Genomic DNA, 22,903 nt, shown 5'->3' with positions numbered 1-22,903 from the left:
TGGTTGTGAGGAACTGAAGTGTATGCAAGTGGACCCACTGTAATTCGCATTGATGGGAGTGGAGAAGCTGCACACAATTGACAAGGTTAATTGACAAGGTGGATATGAATATAGTAAGGAGTACTTTTATGGAAGCAAACTTTATGAAAGGCTTAAGAGAGATAAAGGCAAGATAAGCTATAAATTGAAATCACAAAGGATAAATCATTGGTTATTTCAGAGAGTGAAGAATGAAACTGGCTTGGGCTTGGCAGTTGAGAAGGTAGAATATAAGGATTTTAACAGAGAAGTGAGTGGCTTGAAATAGGTTGAGGAGATCAAAGGAAGAGAATTTGGAAGGTAATCCTGCAAAGATGGAGAAGTATGCTGGGAGGAAGCTGACACTTGGGAAATTCTAACTTACACCCCAGTAATGAGCTATCCATTGGCAGGACTGAAGCACAGTTCTGGGTGCCAAAGGGCCTATGTCCATGGACCAAGCAATGCATAGGCAGGTGGTGAGACAGTAAAGTTCACTGTAATGCAGAGGAAATGCACACAATCATTGCATCAAAATGGTGGGTGGAGAGGGAGTGTGGACGGGTAGCAGCAATGTCTAATATTGTAGTATTACCGTTAATGATATTTAATCTGTTTATTTTTCTACTTTAGTGGATTGAAGACAATTAAAATGGCTGAAGGTAGTAAGGGGTCTCAAATTAATGCCTAACCCGACACCTAGGAATGCTTAATCCAGTTCTGATCAGCTGTGCATGGTTGATATTACTATGAATATATATATATTTTTATTGATGGTACTATGAATTGTAAATATGAGTGCAAATTGGAAGAAAGGAGCTGAAGCCTGTAAGGTAAAATTTGTTGGTTAGATCAACACATCCCCTCCAAGCTATCTATGTGCTCCTGCCAAACGGAAAAGTTTCTATGATACTTGCAGCATAAACCAAACAAATCTACACAAAGCTGTCTACCAAGTCAGCCCTTTGTTCTCGGCTGCACTTCTGTCTACAGTACCACAGCAGCTTTTGCTGATCTGTGCGGCGTCGCTGTGAGAAACAAAGCAAAGGGCTGGTGTCAGCCTCTGCTACTTCTGTGCGATGCAGTTTGCTTTGTTGATCTCTTTGTGAACTAACCTGATTCAAAAGGGGGAGAAAAAAACAAGAAGCAAATCCACTGCCAATATAAAAAGGACGAGCTGAGGTTTATACAACACTTCCCATATTTTCTCTTGTCTGGCAAAAGATTGAGCCGTAGTTCGGTGAGCTATTGGAATATTTTCAAAGGGGGTGAAAACTTTATACTTAGATATTAAATATATTTGACATCCAAACTAATTACAAGTGCTTTATTTTGATTATTATTTTAGCTATCACCACAATGTCTCATAGTGGAACTCAAGGTAGCGTTGGAAGCCATTCTGCATCTGGTCTTCGTAGTAACAGGGTAGGTGCATTGTTGTATTTGCATTCAAATATTATCAATAATCTGACTTTATTGACATAAATGTGCGGTGTGCAATAATGAAAATGAGAATTTACTATTATGTAATAGCCCTCATATTTGATTTCAAGCTTACTGTGAGGTAACTTGTGGTCCATGTACAAAATGTTGGCTACTGGTATGACCAGTGTCAGTCCACTTATAGAATGAGTTTTTATGGCATTTAAAAAGGTACTTGACATTATTATAGTGTAGTATATTATATTGTACTTATAGTGATCATAATTCTATTAGTTTCAAAAAAATATGCAAAAAGATAGGTTTGGTCCGCAGGTTGAGATTCTAAATTGGAGGAAGACCAATTTTGATGATATCAGAAAAGACCTGCCAAGTGTGTACTGGGACAGGCCAGTCTCTGGAATAGGTGTACTTGGTAAGTGGGAGGCCTTCAAAAACAAAAATTGGAGAGTACAGGGCTTGTATGTACCTGTCAGAATAAAAGGTAAAGATAACAGATATAAGGAATGTGGTTTTCAAGAGATATTAGGCAGGCAGGAACAAATGAGTTGCTTATGGAATTTAAGAAATACAGAACACTTAAGAAAGAAATCAGGAAGACTAAAAGAAGGCACAAGGTTGCTTTAGCAGACAAGGTGAAGGAGAATCTTAAGGTTATTTATAGATATGTTAAGAGCAAAAGGATTGCAAGAAACAATACTGGTCCTCTGAAAAATCAGAATGGTAATTAATGCAGGTAGCCAAAAAAGATGGGGGAGATCTTAAATAATTTTTTTGCATCTATATTTACTCAGGAGACAGATGCAGAGTCTATAGAATTAGGGCAAAGTGGTATCAACTTCATGGACCCTATATCGATTACAGAGGAGATGTTTGCTATCTTGCAGCAAAGTAGGGTGGTTAAGTCCCAAGGGCCTGAGAAGCTGTTCCCTCGAACCCTGTAGGAGGCAAATGGTGAAATAGCCAGGGCCCTAGCAGAAATATTTAAATCATCCTTAGCAACAGATGAGGTACCAGAGGTTTGGAGGAGAGTCAATGTTGTTTTGCTGTTCAAGAAAGGCTCTAAAAATAAAGCAGGAAATTATGGGCCAATGAACCTGACATCAGTAGTAGGGAAGTTATTCTAAGGGACCGGATGCATGAGTAAATGGATAGACATAGACTGATCAGGGATGGTCAGCATGGCTTTGTGCATGGTAGGTCGTGTCTAACCAATCTTATAGAGTTTCTTGTAAGAATTACAGTGGGTTGTAAAGAAAGCTTTTGGCACATTGGCCTTCAGAAATCAAAGTACTGAGTACAGGAGGTGTTATGTTGAACTTGTATAAAACATTGGTAATGCCTAATTTGGAGTGTTGTGCACAGTTTTGGTGAGCCTTCTACAAGAAAGATGTAAATAAGGTTGAAAAAATACAGAGGAAATTTACAAGGATGTTGCTGGGTCTGGAGGACCTGAGCTATAAGGAAATATTGAATAGGTTAGGACTTCATCCCTTGGGACATAGAAGACTGAGGGGAGATTTGAAACTATGATGGGTATAGATAGGTTAAATGTAAGCAGGCTTTTTCCACTGACGTTAAGTGGGACTACATCTAGAAATCATGGGTTAAGGGTGAAAGGTGAAAAGTTTAAGGGGAACTTCTTCTCTCAGAGGTTTGTGAGAGTGTGGAATGAGCTGCCAGGCCAAGTGGTGCATGCAATCTCAGCTTCAACATTTAAGAGAAGTTTGGATTGGTATATGGATAGTAGGGGTATGGCCATCTCGAGTACTGGTGCAGGTTGATGGGAGTAGATAGTTTAATTGTCTTGACATGCACTAGTTGCGTCAAAGGGTCTGTTTCAGTGCTGTACTTTTCTAAGACTCCATGGTTCTACTATTTTACTCCTCTAGTATTAATTTGTCTAAGATAATGTTACCAGTTACATTTTACTGCAACTAATACTATTAGTTTGTTATAAAAGTATTGAATCCAATGGATCCCTAGTACGATAAATCAACTCTTGACCTCACAGTCTACCTCATTATGATCACGCACCGTTTTGTCTACTTGCACTGCACTGTGTCCAGTGCACTTTATTTTGCATTCTGTTATTGTTTTACCTTGAATTACCCCAATGTGCTATGTAATGATTTAATCTGAGTGAACAGTCTCAAAGACAAGCTTTTCACTGTCACTCCTCAGTACATGCAACAATAATAAACCAAATCCAATTCCAATTCCAGTTCGAAAAGGGCACAACTGAAATGGAAAACGAGTCTAGCATATTGTTCAAACATTCTTACTCGACTGGTGAACTGAACCAGCAAGAATCATAAAGTTATTTCACCATAAAGTCCTTTGCAGGCAAGACCAATCTTGATCTTTTTTTCTCTTGAACACTTTCCAGCATCAATGGATAACAACTAGGTCTGAGCATTTCAGTTAATCTTTTTTTTCACATTCCTCCTTTTGCACCATCTTACTCAGTGCACACTCATGTGTATGTTCTCTGTCTGAATCAGCAGTCACCACTTAAGGCAGCTGTAGCTGGTATGGCTTTTGAAACTTAACTTACTTAGTTTGGTTGAAGTTTGAACTGAAGTTGTAATTTTTCAATTATGAGAGTGGTGATGGAGACTCATTTGCCTCTCTTTAATTCTTAGATTATCATATACGAGCATGAAAACTTCCAAGGACGTTGGGTGGACATTAACGCAGAGTGCCGAAACATCTGCGATCGAGGATTTGGTAGAGTGGGATCCTTTCGTGTTGAATGTGGACCGTGAGTTTTTCCTATATTTACTTAACCAATCGCAGTGCAGAGCAACTACACTGTATGTTAACTTTTCTGTTGTTTGAGTTTCCTCCAACTTTTAAAGATTGCCAGAAAAGTATTCCCGAGCAGTGACAGAGCCACAGGCAGTCACTACTTCATCAAGATGAAGTGCAATTCCTTCACAATGTGTTGGCCTTGCTTTATGTAATGGGATCCACAGCTATGGGGAACTATGCATCTAAAGGCATAACTGTGCATCACAGAATAGTATTTGTTAAATATATAGTGCAGAACACATGTAATTAATTTCTGGGGTAAAGCTGTTTGTGACAGTTCTGATGAGTTATTCTCAGATTTACTTTCATCATTATGTTTGTCAGTGAAGAAGCTGTAAGCAGGATCAGTTCCTGTCACTGCCTGTGTGGAGTTTGTACGTTCTCCCTGTGACTGTGTGTGTTTCCTCTGTGTGTTCCAGTTTCCTCCCACAGTCCAAAGATGTACCATTTGGTAGGTTAATTGATCATTGTAAATTGTCCTGGGATTAAATCGGGGGATTGCTGAGCAGTGTGGTTCGTGGGGCCTATTCTGTGCTGTATCTCAATAAATTTATTTTAAAATGTGTCCAAAAACAGTACCCTGTCTTACCATCCAAGATATTTAAAAATGATATCGCTCTCTTTATTTTTCTTTATCTAATTATTCTAAAATACTTCTTAGTTATTTTTACAGTATATATTACCTTTTGAAACACGGCAGTCCTTCAGATCAAGATTCTAAGTACAGTACTGTTGGAGGGGGGAGTTTAAGAATTCAGACCCATGGACAATAAAACACTTGATATATTTGATATATATATTTGATACTTGATATATTTGATAGATTTATATTAATCTGTCCTAATATATCCTTATGTGACATTAAAATCTATTGGCAGTGTTTTATTATAAAGGCATTTTATAAATCCAAATTATTATTGATGGCATAACATGCTGTTTGTAAATCAAAACAAAACAATCCCATAATGGAATGTTATTTACAATATAATAGAGGTCCTTACATACTATTTTGCTTGTTGTTTCCTTGTATCTATGTATCTTAATAATGATTTCTACAGCAAATGTATACTAAATGCTTTTTCATACATACTCATTGCATCCTAGAGTGCTGAAGTACTGTGGCCAATCCAATATTATCAACTGATTATCATTTCCTTCTACTTAATCTCTTTACCACATGCATCCTTCTTTTCAGGGACTAGACATCTGGATGCAACATTTTCTTATTTTACCATCTTATTGCCAATTATGTCATTAAATCTTTATTTCGTTTCCTTTTCACAAGTGTGTCACTTCAGAAGAATACATCTGATACTACAGTATTCCATATTCTGTTATATTTGCACATTGAAAATGTAAATATTCTGATATCTGTGTCCCAGTAGACAAAGTTGGAATGAACCTGTGACGCTGAAACTTATTACTGAGCAGTATCCTTCAGATACATGATATATGGTTCATATTATTAATTGCAAGAGGAAATTCTGACACTTCTTGCATTCGCTTGCTTTCAGATGGGTGGGTTACGAACAACAAAATTTCTGTGGCGAGATGTTCATGTTGGAGAAAGGAGAGTATCCTCGTTGGGACTCCTGGTCCAATAGCTATCGCACTGACTGCATGATGTCTTTCAGACCGGTTAGAATGGTAGGAGGATTTCTGTATAGTTCTGTGTATCTCATATGATTATTAGAACATGAGATATAAATTAAGCTAAAAGTGTTTATTTGATACATAATTTTTTTGTTTGAAGCAGAATATTTTCATTTGAAAGCAATAATATAGATTCTGTTTCATTCAATTCAAGTTTAATTTTCATCCAACCATACATGAATACTGTCAATGCCACACCATTACTCCAGGGTCAAGATGCAAAACACAGTACCAACAGTCAAACACAGCACAAAGCACACATACCACGTACAAAATAGCAAACACTTAAAGGTATCAGAAAGATACAGCCACGCAATAAAAAGTCCATCAGTGCTGCAGAAATCGGCAATCAACCACAATAGAGCTTTGTCTTCTGCTGAATGAACACTGGGGGAGGGTGGCAGCGCCAACTTCCACCTGGGTGTTGCACCGCACCACAACACCCCGGGTGGGGTGCACCAGCTCCGATGCCTCACACTTGGCTGGTGGCCTAATCCACGCCCATACAAGATAGCAAGCACAAATAGAATATCAGCAAAATACAACCTTGCAAAATATACAGATACAAAGTGGTCTATAGATTCAAAGAAGATGGATTTTGTGGGTGATAATCTCCAGTATGAGGACAGAAACAACATGATCAGGAACATGAATAGATGCTAAAATGAACCTGTGAGACTGAGAGATTCCAATTTCATTCCAAATGCATTAATAACAGTAATGAGCCATGAAGAAGAGCACTATGGTATCTGAGCAAGCCTGAGTCAAAGGCCCTGGAAGAAAAACACAACAAAATATTATGAACTAATAAAAGGAGGTCATTAGTTCAGGACATCATTGACACATTATGTTGAACTTTAGTCAACACTAGTCAGACTGCATTTAGAGTTCTTGTCACCACACTGGAGGAAGGGTGTGATTGTACTGGAGAGAGTGCAGAGGAGATTCACTTGGATATTGCTGGAATGGAAGACTTAAGTTTTGGGGAGAGATTGGATTGCTGGATTTGCTTTTCTGGGAGTGAAGGAGGGTGAGGGGTGAACTGATAAAGATATACAGTTTAAAACCTTTTAGTTTGCTGTCCTTAGGGCCTGATTTGTGCCAGCCCACAGAAAATTTGGACTAGAGAAACAGCTTCCAATCACCTTCCTCTGAGCAGGAGGACTGTTCTTTCTTAAGTATAGACACTCACTGGGTCAAGTGAAGGTTCCAAGGTCAGAGGTAATCAAATTGTAGCTTCAACTACCTGACCACTGTTAGCTAATTTTATTGCACAATATGCTTATAATTCAGGACCCCTATAATGCCAGCATTTAACCCAACAACTCTGTAAGTTGGAAATACTGTCATCTGAGACTGCAAATGTTGCACTGGTAGGTTAATTAGCCATGGTTTAATATAGATCTCAGTTAATTTTAGAACTTAGAATTGGTTAATTAGTATCGATTTGTACAATAGATTCAAAACACGCTGGACAACGAATTCTGGACTAGAGGGTTTCAGCCTATTTATAATTGTAAGTGTCCTGGGCATGACTTAAGGATTGAAGAGCGCACATTCAGAACAGAGATGCGAAGACATTTTTTTAGTCAGAGGGTGGTAAATCTGCGGAATTTGTTGCCACAGGTGGCAGTGGAGGTCAAGTCATTGGGTGTATTTAAGGCACAGATTGATAGTTATCTGAGTAGCCAGGACATCAAAAGTTATGAGAAGGTGGGGGAGTAGGACTAAATGGGAGAATGGAGCCGCTCATGATAAAATGGCGGAGCAGACTCGATGGGCCAAATGGCTGACTTCTGCTCCTTTTTCTTTTGGTCTTATGGTCTTCTGCTACATGGTGGTACAGGTAGATTAGAATATGAGAGTCGTTTTCCCATGGCTGTGGTGCCAAGAACAAGAGGGCATAAGATTGAGATGAGAAGAAGGAGTTCTAATAGGGTGTTTTGAGGGACAATTTCTTTACATGGAGATTGGTTGTTATCTGGAACTTGCTGCTAGAGGATGTGCTGGAGTCAGATACAATCACTTTATTTAAGAAGCATTTAGATAGGCAAGGCATAGATGGATATGGAACTAGTGTGGGCAAATGGTGTTAGTGTAGATGGGCAAAAAAGGGTCATCATGGTCAAGAAGACTGAAGGGCCTGACGCTGCACTATGACACTATGAGTAACAGTAACATAATTCCGCAAGATCAATAGAAAAGGATTAACTATAAAATACTCAGCAGAAATCGAGGAATATTAAATGGCTTGTGTAGGAGGAATAAAAGAAAGCAGGTAAGATAAAATTGGCACCCTAATGTTGCAGGTTATGAAGTGTTTAGTTGTGGTAGGAAAAGAAGAAGGAATGAGAGTTGAGCTAATGGTAAATAATTTAGCACAAAAGAACAAAAATAACAAAAGGAAAGAAGAAAGTCCAAATAGATGGAGATGAAGCAAAAGAGGGGATCATTATTAGAAGTGTACTGGACTTTTCCAGATGGTGGAATAGAAATGAAAGTAAAAAGTAGGTAGGGAAATACCTGAAATTAATTATGCAGGATCATAGTCATGCAGGATTGAACTACCACCAAATAAACTGGGAAAAAAAAGAAGTGAAAGGTGATTCTAGCAGATATTTATAGGGGACACATGCTTCCTTTTTGACCTAGAGTATTTAAAATTATATAAAGGTAATTAACCCAAAAGCATAATGTTCTCATGGAAAAGCATGCAGGTACCAGTTTATGCAAATTTAAGTTGTGTTTTCAATTGTCTGTAATAATAATACCTTTTTAATAACACAATGAAACCACTTACCATACTTAAAACTTTCATATTAGGATGGCCAAGATCATAAAATTTGTCTCCATGAATGTGCCAACTTTGACGGAAGGAAAATGGAGATCTGTGATGAGGATATTCCCAGTTTATGGGCCTATGGTTTCCAAGACAGAGTTGCCAGCATTAAAGTCACTGGTGGAACGTGAGTAATAGCGTTTTCCTCAAAGAAATTTTTTTTTTTTGTAATTGAACCTTCTGTTTCCCAAATTTGAATGAATGGCAGATTTGGAATCCCACAGAAATATTGGATTTATTTTCATCCCTTAACAACTTGAATCATGTGGCAATCTGTTAGACAAGTGCAGCTCAGAACAAGAAAATGGTTGACTGAAGGAATATGTGAGAAAGGAATCATGGCACATTGTTTTTGAAGAAATAAACTCAATGAGGTACAGGATGAATACAATGATGTACTGTACTTTGACTTCAAGGCCTGAAGGAAAACTATAATATCTAATAAGAAAACATATTATGGCTTGAATATTGGCTTGAATGCTTTATGTAAAAAGGTTAGAAATGCAAATTTATAATATTAGGGAGGTCTTTTTCTTCTTAAGTTGATCTATTTAGATTTTTAAAAAAGTAACTTTCTACAAAGCTTTACACATTTTTCATTTGAATAAGCACTTTTAAGGAATATTCCTGTGGTCAGCTTAAAAGCTGGTAGTTGGTACGAGTTGGTATGAGCCCTGGTCTATTCCACTGCCACAATCTGTACCTCTCTTTACCCAGTAATGACAATTCTACATCAATAAATTGCACTTTCATTTTAAAGTCTGGGTGTATTTTGCATTATTATTTGTATATTCTGTGGAGGCTATTTTGTACAGAGAATGTATAACATCTTTATGGAAGATGCAGGTTATAAGTTGTACAGATTTGAGAGTAGTCCTCACGAAAGCAGATGTCTTCCCCTGCTGATTCTTCCTGATGGAAAAATCAGTTCCTTTTTGATTCTTAGCATTGTTACAGATGACACATACGCAATTGTCTAGCAGCAAATTTAAGCAGTGTAAAGGCACAGGAGACCGCTAAACTCAATAAGTCCTTTACCACATACCCTCCCTGCAACCTTGCAAGTTTATATCTCTCAAGCTGCTGCTCTCAAGTTTTCAGTTTTCATCTTATCCTTGTCTACAGAGATCCAGCTCATTACAGTTTACTGTTTAAAGAAATCCTTCTTGGATTTGTATTTTTTTGACATTTAAATATTCAAAGAATCTGGAAAAAGGTGGGGGGGTAGTGCGGAAGGATGACCAAGGTGATGGATCTGCCACGATCTTGGGTGCCATGTTAACGAAGCGGTAAGCGTGATGCTATTACAACTCAGAGTTCAGAGTTCAGTTCTGGCGCTGTCTGTAAGGAGTCTCTGCATGTCCTCCCCGTGGGACGTGTGGGTTTTCCCTGGGTACTTCATTTTCCTCCCACGGTGTCCAAAGCTGTACCAGGTAGTTTATCTGGTCATTGAAAAATTGTCCTGAGACTGGGGCTGAATTGGGGTGGCCCAGCTTGAAGGGCTGGAAGGTACAGTACTCTGTACTGTGTCTCAAAATAAATAAGAACATAAACTCCAGCTTCTCCAACTTAAACTTGAAGTGAAAATCCCTCACCTCTGGGATTAATTTATGTGTATAAGAAGTGACAGTATTCACTTTATTTGCATAGTACAGTAATATGTAATGATTTGAAGCCGTTATTTTTAATCAATTTTTTTTCTATTTATGTATTTTATAGGTGGGTTGGCTATGAGTATCCAGGCTACAGGGGTTACCAGTATGTGCTTGAATGTGGATCTTACAAGCATTGGAACGAATGGGGTGCCAAACAGCCCTTGATTCAGTCCATGCGCCGTGTGAAGGATCAGCAATGGTACAAAAGGGGCTGCTTTGAGTTTGTTCATTAAAATGAAACATGCTTCTCGACAGCCATGGGATTGATTTTATTGTTTTCATAACAGAAGTTAAAAATCAATATTGAGCCAAAATTTATCTATCACAGGTACTGTTATAGTCCATCATTTCCCATTTTAAGTTGATAATTTTAATATCTTTGACATAACTTCCTTTTGCTGACAGCAATCTTAGTTATTCTGGAAGTATTAAAAAATGACTTCCAGTTTTAATCCAGTTTACACTTTTTAGCTCTCTGTCCTCTGAGAGCACAATCAATCAAATTGTTTCTGAGGCCGTAAATATGATTTTGGGAAATGGACCTGGTGTGGATGACTCTTCACTGTGTCTTACTCAGGAATGCAGACATCTTTAGTAAACTGCACATTCGTACTACAACATTCAATTTTTTGTCTCATTTTGATTTCCAGTATTTTCAATATTTGTAACCATGTCATCAATTTTACCAATAAAAGTAAGCTCTGGTACATTACAGTGAAAATAAAACTGTACCTTCAACCATCTGGACACAGTTTGCTATTTTTATTACACAACATGCTTGCAATTCAGAAGCCTCTATGACACCAACATATAATAACACATTTCTATGAGTCATCACATCACAGGAACCTACACGTCAACCAATTAAAAAAAACTTTAATGTATTGACTTTATATTCTGTGAGTAATGACAGTATTACCGATATGAGGAATTAAAGTAAAAGAGGAGCTAGTACTTGGGTTTGATGACTTCAGACATATGCTGACATTATAAAGATTCATCTTCGTTCCATTTATTTCTAATGGAAGTCAAGTCAAGACATTTCTATTGCTTGTATGAAATTGAACTCACCAGTTCTCTTTTGATGTCTGAAGTTTATTCCAGTTTAAACAGGCCTTTTAATTGGTCCCCGATTGAACGTAATGTGCAGTCTCAATTCTGCTGACACTTTCCCCGAGTCTGGGGTCAGAGAGCACAGCTTCAGAGTACAACGCTGTTCCTTTAAAACAGAGATGGGGAGGAAATTCTTTAGGCAGAGGGTGGCAAACATGCGGAATTCATTGCCACTGGCTGCTGAGGAAGGATATATTTAAAGCGGAGATCTATAGGTTCTTGAATATTAAGGGCATCAAAGGTTACGGGTAGAGGCAGGAGAATGGGGTTGGGAGCAGTGTTAAATTAGCCATGATGGAATGGCCCAATTCTGCTCCTATGTCTTATGGTCTTCTACAGTTGATTGGAAAAAAGTAAGAACATGAAAATTAGGATTTTATGGAAAACATATTTAGAGATACAGCCTGGTAACAGGCTCCTCGGACCCAATGAGCCCACAACACTCAATTACACCTGTGTGACCAATTAACCTACTGCGCTGTACGTCTTTGTGGAATGTGGGAGGAAACTGGGTGGAAACCCACACAGTCATGGGAAGAATGTACAAACTCCTTACAGATGGTAGTGGAAAATGAACTGGGGTTGCTGGCGCTGTAATAGCATTAACTGCTGCCTTTCATTCCTACATTAGGAACATATAAATTCACAACTCCACATGTTGATGTAACAAATCAAAAATCTTCTTTCCCTATATTACTAATTCTTATACCATTAATATGCACTGCATCTGTTCAATCAGTGGGTTCAGGTGTCCCTTACACCTGATATACATATGAAACAACGTATCTTCTAATTAGCATCCCGACTCTATGACTAACCTCTGAAATGGTGAAAATTCACAATCTTTATGAAATGAAGCTTTTAAAAACAGTGCAATTGGCTTGTGTGCACAAATATGAACTAAGATGTGAATTGTGAAATTAAATCCTTGATTTTATGTCCAGGGGCACAAAAGAACTCCCTCATAGCCAATTTTGCTGTAAAAATTTTTAAGACATGAAGAGAAGATATACATTTGCTCAGATGCATCAGTTACTTGTTGTGTTACTGCTGCTAATTCACCTCCAATGATTTCAGAGGAATTGAATGTGCAGGAAGTGTGTGCAAGCAGTGACTGATCTGTTTACTGCCCCAGACCAAAGGTAAGTTTCTTTCCTTCTATAAGAAAAGTTTGGATAGATACATGGATGGCAGGGGTTTGGAGGGGTATATGGTCTGGGTGCAGGTAAACAGGGCAAGGCAGAAGATAAGTTCAGCATTGACCAGATAGGCCAAAAGGCCTGTTTCTGTGCTGTAGTACTCTATGACTCTATTATAAAGAGATGTGATTGTTTGATACTACTAAATTACTTTTCTGCATGATAGTTTTAGTGAGAATTCATTGGAAAATATTGATGTAATAAATTAGACAGAAATCATTTTAATTGTATACGCCTAAATTATATTCTATCAAATATATTTCAAACATAAGGAAGGTTGGTCCAGTTACAGAGGTTAAAGGTTCCCACCTCCAGGTGTAGCCTTGAATGAATGTGGTACTTTACATCTCAATAAAGAAAGGAAACATAGAAGCATAGAAAATAGGTGCAGGAGTAGGCCATTCAGCCCTTTGAGCCTGCACTGCCATTCAGTATGATCATGGCTGATCATCCAACTCAGAACCCTGTACCTGCTTTCTCTCCATACCCCCGATCCCTTTAGCCACAAGGGCCATATCTAACTTCCTCTTAAATATAGCCAATGAACCGGCCTTAACTATTTCCTGTGGCAGAGAATTCCACAGATTCACCACTCTATGTGTGAAGAAGGTTTTCCTCATCTTGGTCCTAAAAGGCTTCCCCTTTATCTTTAAACTGTGACCCCTCGTTCTGGACTTCCCCAACATTGGAAACAATCTTCCTGCATCTAGCCTGTCCAATCCCTTTAGAATTTTATAAGTTTCAATAAGATCCCCCCTCAATCTTCTAAATTCCAGTGAGTATAAGCCTAATCGATCCAGTCTTTCTTCATATGAAAGTCCTGCCATCCCAGAAATTAATCTGGTGAACCTTCTCTGTACTCCCTCTATGGCAAGAATGTCTTTCCTCAGATTAGGGGACCAAAACTGCACACAATATTCTAGGTGTGGTCTCACCAAGGCCTTATACAACTGCAGTAGAACCTCCCTGCTCCTGTACTCAAATCCTTTTGCTATGAATGCCAACATACCATTTGCCTTTTTCATCGCCTGCTGTACCTGCATGCACACCTTCAATGACTGGTGTACAATGACACCCAGGTCTCGTTGCATCTCCCCTTTTCCTAATCGGCCACTGTTCAGATAACAATCTGTTTTCCTGTTCTTGCAACCAAAGTGGATAATCTCACATTTATCCACATTAAATTGCATCTGCCATGAATTTGTCCACTCACCTAACCAATCCAAGTCACCTTGCATCCTCTTAGCATCCTCCTCACAGCAAACACCGCCGCCCAGCTTTGTGTCATCCACAAACTTTGAGATGCTGCATTTAATTCCCTCATCTATATCATTAATATATATTGTAAACAATTGGGGTCCCAGCACTGAGCCTTGCGGTACCCCACTAGTCACTGCCTGCCATTCTGAAAAGGTCCCGTTTACTCCCACTCTTTGCTTTCTGTCTGCCAACCAATTCTCTGTCCACTTCAATACCATACCCCCAATACCGTGTGTTTTAAGTTTGCACACTGATCTCCTGTGTGGGACCTTGTCAAAAGCCTTTTGAAAATCTAAATATACCACATCCACTAGCTCTCCCCTATCCACTCTACTAGTTACATCAGTTACATCAGGAACAACTAGTAACATCAGTTACTAGTTACATCAGGAACAACTTTTGCTTCCACTGGAAAACTCACATATCATTATATCACAACACTTTTCTGCCAGTGAGTTGCTTTAGAAGTACTTTCACTCCTGCAATACAGAGATTGCAAAAGCTACTTTGTACTAAACAAAAATCTCCTGCACCTAATAAAGTGGCCACTGAGTGTTTGTTCATGGTCTTCTGCAGTTATAGCCCATCTGCTTCAAGGTTCAACATGTTATGTGTTCAGATATGCTCTTCTGCACACCACTGTTGTAATGCATTGTTAATTGAGTTACTGTCACCTTCCTGTCAGCTTGAACCAGTCTGGCCATTCTCTGTTTTTGGCTTTTTGCAGCACTCTCTGTAAACAGCAGAGACTGTTGTGCATGCAAATCCCAAGAGATCAACAGTTCAGAGATATTCAAACCACCAATCATTCCATGGTCAAAGTCACTTCAATAGTATTTCTTCACCATTCTGATGTTTTGTCTGAACAGCAACAGAACATCTTGACCATGCCTGCATGCTTTTATGCACTGAGTTGCTGCCACATGATTAGCTGATTAGGCATTTACGTTAACCAATTGGTGTACCTAATAAAGTGGCTACTGAAAGTATTAGTTGGGATACCAGGAGAATACTGAAATATTTTTCAATAAATTATGGGGAGTGAACCTTTATATACCTTTAGTTCAACATTTATTCTAAGTAATGGAATGTTCAATCATCCCTCAGTGCTATACTGAATCATCAACCTGTACTTTATTTTCATGTTATTAAGTAACATTTGAACCTACAATCTTAGATAAAACAAAAACACTGACAACACTGACATTTTCGAGTTCTAATGCAAAGTTCCCATAACACTTAAAGATCAAGCTTAGTAATGGTATAAAAAATTTAAAGACTTCCAAAAATGTTTGTTATACTTTGTACATATAAGGAGTTAGATATAAATCCAGATTTCTATTAATTTTTTTGTTCTTGCAAAATGAACCATGATACCTTTTGCATTTTTGATAAATTTCTGCCTGATTTCATAGCTACCATAATTTTCCTCTCTGCTTGTTATTCTCCATAGATTGGAAAAATCAGGATTCAAATCTTCCACATAGGAGAACAAAAGAAGCCTCAAAGTAGATTCTTAGGGCACACTATACATCCAATAATTTCTCTACACTTACTCTATCTTCACCTTTAGCATGTAGGTTTTTTGTAAATAAAATGGAAGAGGCATTTTATGTTTAAGGAAAACCGTAACAATTCCTTTATTGTCAACCAAACTCTGAACAAAAAGCGCAATTAAAAAAAAACATGTTATACATCATCACATCAGACCACTTTCTTAAAGTGAACCCCAGCTCAATGTTGGTGGTTGTGAATTAAGCATGTTTCCACCCATTACATTGCCCTGCAAGTACATGACCTAATTTTTGCAATGGAAGTTATGCAGTAAACACCTCTGATCTTGAGTCCAATTTGGTCCAGATTCACCCTATTTGTAGACACAAGAGATTGTACAACTTTTGGAAATCTGGAGTAACATGCACAAAATGCTGGAGGAACTCAACATGTCAGGCAGCATCTCTGGAAAGAGTCAATGTTTTGGGCAGAGATTCATCATCAGGACTAATTCCTTCTATTTTGCTATTCGAAGGATCCTCCCCTTTCATGAAGACTTTGACTTTTGTGAGTACAGTATACAGTTTCTCAGTTAATGGGAACGTGTTAGCATCTACCTGAAATTATTGTTATTAATGCATCACAGTCAATAGTGATTGCTAGCAAGCTACTTAGCTGTGAGAGGTAATGTGCTGAAGTCTGATTCCACACATTATTTTTATTAAAATGCTCACATTTATGACAAAATTCACTTGCTAGTACTCAAGAGAATGAATTATTATTCCTCTCCCAAACCTATAGCAGTATAATCGTCCATAATATCTTAGCTGCTCGTCTGATAGTGCTAACCTACTTTACTGCGCTCTTGGCGTCAATTGAGATATGTCCCTTTATAGTTCAGCAGTTTAAACTCACTCAAACTAATTAAGCGTTTTACAAATCAATTAAAAATGATAAGAGTTTCACACATTTTAAAACATATTAATTTTGTGCTTGAATGAACACTGTGAAACTTTGTAAACATTTCTCACATAGATACCCAGGAGATGTTTACTTCTTCAAAAGATAATGCTCAAGAAATGGGGCCTGATGGCACCAGTTTTAAGGACTTCAGTCTTGTAATGAACCCAGAGCAATGTCCACAGCACACAATGACACTTTGTGTTAATTGACAAGGTTAATGCCTCAAGAAGAAAAACCAGAACGGGTTTATTACAAGCTACATCAGTGTGCGGTACGGAAACTGCGGCAGACAGGAGAGATCTACAATGGGTAGTTAAAACTACCCAAAGCATCACCAGCACCAGTCTACCTTCAATCAAGGACATATACTGGATATGAAAAGGTGCTGGGAAAAGGCCAGCAATATCATGAAGGATCCCACCCACCCTGCTTAATGACTGTCCCACTACCTTTAAGGAGGAGGCCGTGCAGCATCCATGCCAGGACCAATAGACTCACAAGCAGTTACTTCTCCCAAGCTGTCACCCGCTAACCCACTCTACCACCACTAATACACGTCGCCAAGTGTCACTTTATTTACGGTATATACAATCAGTCTATGTATATAACAGTACATTGAGTTTTTATAGGGTTGTTTTTATATTTGTATTTTTTTTAATGTTTTTAATTATTGTGTTCTTTATGCTAATTGTTTTTTATGCTGCATCCACAGTAGCAATCATTTTGTTCTCCTTTACACTCAGGTATTGAAGAGTGACAATAAACAATCTTGAATCTTGAATAACGGCAATCAGCTTGTACCAGGTCCAGCTAATGGCTTTATATTTTCTCACTTGATAAGCTCTTAACCTCAGATCACAAACTATACATGTGCATAGAAGCGTGTATGGGATGTACAAAATATGAGAACTAATCATTAGTGCATTGAAATGAAGATCCTCTCCTGGGTCAGTGTAAAGCAGCTCTGCAGTCCTCAACTGCATGGATCTCAAGACGCTGCACCTCACACAGTCTTGTGGTCTCATGTAACCACCTGCTTAGGTGAGAAGCAGGAATGCCTGGGACACCTCAGGAAGAAGAAGAGGAGGAGTAAGATAAGAGGAGGGCAGCTTGAAATGAGACATGAACATGTGAAATCAAGTCATATAATACTTTCATCATAGCATTTCCTTGTTCTTTTGCTTTTGGTCAGATTGCATCTCTTGGATACCGGAAAATTAAAAGTAGTGTGTCGAAGTTTGTAGTTATGTTACCACCTGGGGACAGTCTGTGTGCGACTGAGTGAGAGGGAGAAAAGGGCTTGTTTTGCAGTTGTTTTGTTTCTTCTTGTGCTCTGTGTTCTGCCAGTCATGATGGGCTTGATATTTTGGCACAGGAACTTGTGGTAACGCTTGCGGGCGGCTCCAGCATATCTTCGGAAGTTTTGGTTGGAAAACGCAAATTTCACTGTATCTTTCAATGATAAATAAGTAAACCTGAATCTGAATCTCAAAGTCCAAGTCTGAAGAGACTGTGTAATTGAAGGATACATAAGATATGAGATTATTAACATTGTCAATGCATTCAACCCTGCGGCTGTCCTCAGCAATCAAAGGATGGCACAGTGGCTTATTGATCAGAACTTCACTTTGCAGTGTCAGCTAGTGATCAGCAATTGGCTTTCAATTCCTGCTGCTGCCTGTAAGAAGTTTGTACTTTCTCCCCGTGACTATGTGGGTTTTCTTTGGGTGCTCTGGCTTCTTCCCACGTTCCAAAGACGTACGGTTAAAGGTAATGAGTTATGGCCCCAGGAGCATGGTGACACTTGCGGCCTGCCCCCGGCACAATCTTCGCTGATTTGATTTGATACCAATGATGCATTTCACTGTATGTTTCGATGTACATATGGCAAATAAAGCATATCTTTATTATCATTTTGTTTCTGACATATGACAAGAATAGTAGGTAATTTCCCTATCAATGGTTGGTAGCTGCTAACATCAATTGTATGTTGCCTTCTCCTGCAATCATTTCATGCAACCTCTTTAGTTGATAACGCTGATCTGGTTGAATAGCTGGCAGTGTGTCTACTTTGTGGGATGTGGGTATAAGGCAGTAATGCAAGGTATGTGAGTGTAAGATAAAGCATGCAAAATATTTTAGTCCTAAGTTACTACTTGTTTAGAATTGCTAGACATGGAAAATCCTTCAGGAATTATGAGGATAGCAGGCATTAATACTAACAAGAACCAGCCTTTCAAAAAGCTGTTTAAATATAAGCTACACGCAGTAATCAAGTTTTGAAACTAAAAATACCAGCTTTGTAAATAGATAGTACTGTCTACACAACACAGGCTACTGGCCCACAGGAAGAGACCACCCAAAAGATACGGCATGTAAACTGACATAACCATGAGACATTCTCTTTTGTATCAGGCAAGGCTGTGTTAATCGGCCTACATTGAAACTCTTCAGCCAAGTTATTTTGCACCCTTGTGCCAGAGACCAAACAGCACTCCCAGACCAGCCAGTTAACATATCAACTATGGTTAGAGACATCTTTGCTCTGTTTATCAATAATTGGGATATTTATACACCCAGAAATTAGCTCTCACGGCACTCAGTCCTCAGAAGTGTTTAGGTATCCACGTGAACTACCTTTGCCTGACAAAGATGTTTTGAATTTTCAGATGTATCTTGTCAGTTATGATGAGCTCCAATTATACTGGACAACAAAGATATTGCTTCCTGAATGCTTTTGGGTGTATCTTATGGATTTTGGAATGTTGATTATGAAAATCACCATGAAATTTCCCTGTCATTCACCATTTTAAAAAAAAACCTATATTTGTTATTTTAATTCATTATTCAAGCCAATGAAGATGTTGCTCACAATGTAAGCTGAAAAACGTTCTGCTTGTCTACGCGTGCCTGGGCATGCTTAGACAGGTGGATGCTGCATGGAAGCACAGGTTTTAGAAAGGCTAAATTTCCAAGAAGTATTTCAATATTTGAGACAGATGTTTCTATGAGGCACTGATGCCAAAGGACAGCACTTTTGTTGGTCCCCTAAATCAAACAGGCCATCAATGACAGGCAAGTCAAAGAGCTTCTAGTGAGGCCAGAGAAAATTGCGTGGAAGGCATTCAGGATGTTGTTAAGATATTTCTTGGCGGTTACGGAGCACCAGACTATGTGCAGCTGGTTGACAATATGATTCAAGGCAAAAAGCCGTTTTGGAAGAGCATCTCTGAATACACAACATTGAGGTGAATGAGCTACTGCAACAAAAGACAATGAATGTACACACAATTGGAACCTTATTAGGTACCTCCTGTACCCAGTAAAGTGGCTGCTGAGTATATGTCTTACATTGAAGGGAACTCCAGGTCTCGCTGTGATTTCATTGTCTGAAAAGCCATCCTGTCAGTGTCCTTAAAGGGTCTTATATTTGGGGAATGAGAAATGCAACATGTCACTAAAGATTCATTTATTGCATTCCCATTTAGACTTCATCCCTGCAAATCTTGGCACTGTCAATGGCGAGCATGGTGGAAGGTTTCACTAGTAGCCTGAAATCATATTTGTGTTCAGCTTCAAGTGGTCTATCATAAACAAAATAAAAATCTGAGCAATCAACACTTCAGAAAAAAAATTGTTGTCCAGTGTTATATTTATCACCTGTTGCTTTCTTTGATCTTGAATAAAAACTCAGTGTGTTTGGGTTCAGAGAGATTTCCCTAAGAGTGTCTTCAAGAGAATGCTTGCATCTTGTGATGAATTAAGACCTGTTAACTGAATCTGTTACATCCATCAGTTTCAGTCTCCAGTAGCTTAATTAAAGTTTCAATGCTACTATGTATTGGATAGATTGGGAGAATGGGCAAAGAAGTGGCAAATAAAATACAATGTTGGAAAGTGTATGGTCATGCACTTTGGTAGAAGAAATAAATGGGCAGACTATTATTTAAATGGGGAGAGAATTCAAAGTTCTGAGATGCAACGGGACTTGGGAGTCCTCATGCAGGATACCCTTAAGGTTAACCTCCAGGTTGAGTTGGTGGTGAAGAAGGTGAATGCAATGTTGGCATTCATTTCTAGAGGAAGAGAGTATAGGAGCAGGGATGTGATGTTGAGGCTCTATAAGGCACTGGTAAGACATCACTTGGAATACTGTGTACTGTTTTGGGCTCCTTATTTAAGAAAGGATGTGCTGACGTTGAAGAGGGTTCAGAGAAGATTCACTAGAATGATTCCAGGAATGAGAGGGTTAACATATGAGGAATGTTTGACCGCTCTTGGACTGTACTCCTTGGAGTTTAGAAGAATGAGGGGCGACCTCATAGAAACATTTCAAAAGTTGAAAGGCATGGACAGCGTGGATGTGGCAAAGTTGTTTCCCATGGTGGGGGAGTCTAGTACGAGAGGGCATGACTTAAGGATTGAAGGGCGCCCATTCAGAACAGAGATGCGAAGAAATTCTTTTAGCCAGAGGGTGGTGAATCTATTGAATTTGTTGCCATGGATGGCAGAGGAGGCCAAGTCATTGGGTATATTTAAGGCAGAGATTGATAGGTATCTGAGTAGCCGGGCCATAAGAGGCTATGGCGAGAAGGCGGGGGAGTGGGACTGAATGGTAGAATGGATCAGCTCATGATAAAATGGTGGAGCAGACTCAATGGGCCGAATGGCCAACTTCTGCTCCTTTGTCTTATGGTCTTACGTGTAATGCCAAAAGGATTGTATAAGATGTTTTTGCTTTGTTGCATTCAACCATTCCCACAATAAAAGACCCTTTGAGGAAAATGACAGGAGGACTCTTCAGTCAATAAAATCACAACCAGATCTAGAGCTCCGTGTCATTGTAAGATCAAATGTAAGACATACATTCAGTGACCACTTTATTAGCTAAAGGGGGAACCTAATAAAGTGGCCATTGAGTGTATGTTCATGCTGCTGCAGTCCATCCACTTCAATGTTCAACGTATTGTGCATTCAGAAATGCTGTTCTATGCACCACTGTTGTAACGTGTGTTTGTTTGAGTTACTGTCACCTTCCTGTAAGCTTGAACCAGTCTGGCCATTCTCCTCTGACCTCTCTCATTAACAAAGCATTTTCACCCACAGAACCGCTGCTCACTGAATATTTTTTTCTTTATCACACCATTCTCAGTTAAATGTATAGACTGTTGTGCATGAAAATCTTAGGAGAAAAACAGTTTCTGAGATACTCAAACCACTCCATCTGGCACCCACAATCATTCCATGGTCAAAGTCACTTAGATCACATTTCTTCCCTATTCTGATGTGTGATCTGAACGACAACTGAAACTCTTGACCTTTATGCCTTGAGTTGGCTGAATATATATTTGCATTAACTAGCTGATGTACTTAATGAAGTGGCCACTGAGTGTAGTAAGATATATGTACCACATCCTTGCCAGCTGGAGAAGGAACGATTTGGGAGCAAAACAGCAAGAGCAACAAACTTCATAAATGAAGTTAGATTAGAAAGTGAGGTGTTACATACAGGCAACCCTGTAAAAGAATCAGCAGCAATAGAACACACCTGCAGTGTGGTTTTGATGTTAAACTCTATTTATTAGTAACTACTTAATTTAGTAACTTAAACCAGTTAAATCAAAAGTTAGCAATGTTATACATATATATATATGTGTGTAAAAATAAAGATCCCAAACTTATTCAAGCTCAGCTGGCAAGAGTTACAGTCTTACGATGGTATTTAAGAAAGTTCAGTTCAATCCTCAGGTTAATTAATGCAAGATATTTGTAATCCAAAGGTGAATGTTGTGAGAAGGCAATTACATTGATATTCCACAGATTCCACAACAGCAATACAAAATAACAATAGCAGTAGTTTTTATCTCCGAAGGTGTTCCACTCCACACACGAAGTATCACTGACAGTGATCTTCAACGGATATCCTTTCAACACAAATGGTACCACACCCAAATTAAGCTACGGGACATCCCGAGGTGGTGGCCACAGGATACTCAAACATAATCCACAGATGGATTATCACCAACAGTAGTTTATCAGAAAGGGGACCCTCTTCTAGGGAACCACCACCCAGGCAAGGGTCGACACACCGGTAAATTCCACACGGTTACCCCAAACACACAACGTGACAGCCACTTATCCAGTTCCATGACATACGGAATAACTCCAACAGTGATTTGCCACAGGGTTGCCTTTCTTCAGTGAATTACCACACCAGATAAGAGTAAACAAACACGTGGTATTCACAAAGATTTCTCCTCACCAGAGAACCCACTCCTGTGGATTAACTACGTGACAATCACACTTTTGTATTCAAATGGAATCAAACTCACCTTCACGGGCTACTTGGAGAGAGAGAGTCTAAACAGTGATCTCTTTGTTACTAGGTTTATTCTGTTTCAAACCTTCCTCTCCTCTCCTCTCTTTCTGCAAATTTCTTCTAGTTACAGCACTTG

At 38.8% G+C, this 22,903-nt stretch overlaps 2 protein-coding genes across 2 annotated transcripts in view; one reads left to right on the top strand and one right to left on the bottom strand.

Moving 5' to 3' along the window:
- Nucleotides 1-22,903, bottom strand: part of LOC132396015 (beta-crystallin A1-2) — a 118,795-nt gene that overhangs the window by 8,777 nt on the left and 87,115 nt on the right. The window lies entirely within an intron of this gene.
- crybb1l3 (crystallin, beta B1, like 3) lies at nucleotides 1,378-10,652 on the top strand. Its single transcript, XM_059971416.1, has 5 exons — nucleotides 1,378-1,443; nucleotides 4,104-4,222; nucleotides 5,787-5,919; nucleotides 8,749-8,891; nucleotides 10,484-10,652. Exons 1-5 carry the CDS (start codon nucleotides 1,378-1,380, stop codon nucleotides 10,650-10,652), a joined length of 630 nt encoding a protein of 209 aa, XP_059827399.1.

The sequence above is a fragment of the Hypanus sabinus genome, chromosome 6 (assembly GCF_030144855.1).
Source record: "Hypanus sabinus isolate sHypSab1 chromosome 6, sHypSab1.hap1, whole genome shotgun sequence".
Lineage (NCBI taxonomy): Eukaryota > Metazoa > Chordata > Chondrichthyes > Myliobatiformes > Dasyatidae > Hypanus > Hypanus sabinus.
The sequence above is the reverse complement of the archived record's forward strand: the minus strand, read 5'-3'. Positions and strand labels throughout refer to the sequence as shown.

Bases quoted from the DNA above. Each gene is read 5' to 3' on its own strand.
- crybb1l3 (XM_059971416.1), top strand. From the start codon at position 1,378: ATGTCTCATAGTGGAACTCAAGGTAGCGTTGGAAGCCATTCTGCATCT. The intron at 1,444-4,103 runs GTAGGTGCATTG...TTTAATTCTTAG, and splicing joins CTGGTCTTCGTAGTAACAGG to ATTATCATATACGAGCATGA. The intron at 4,223-5,786 runs GTGAGTTTTTCC...GCTTGCTTTCAG, and splicing joins TTTCGTGTTGAATGTGGACC to ATGGGTGGGTTACGAACAAC.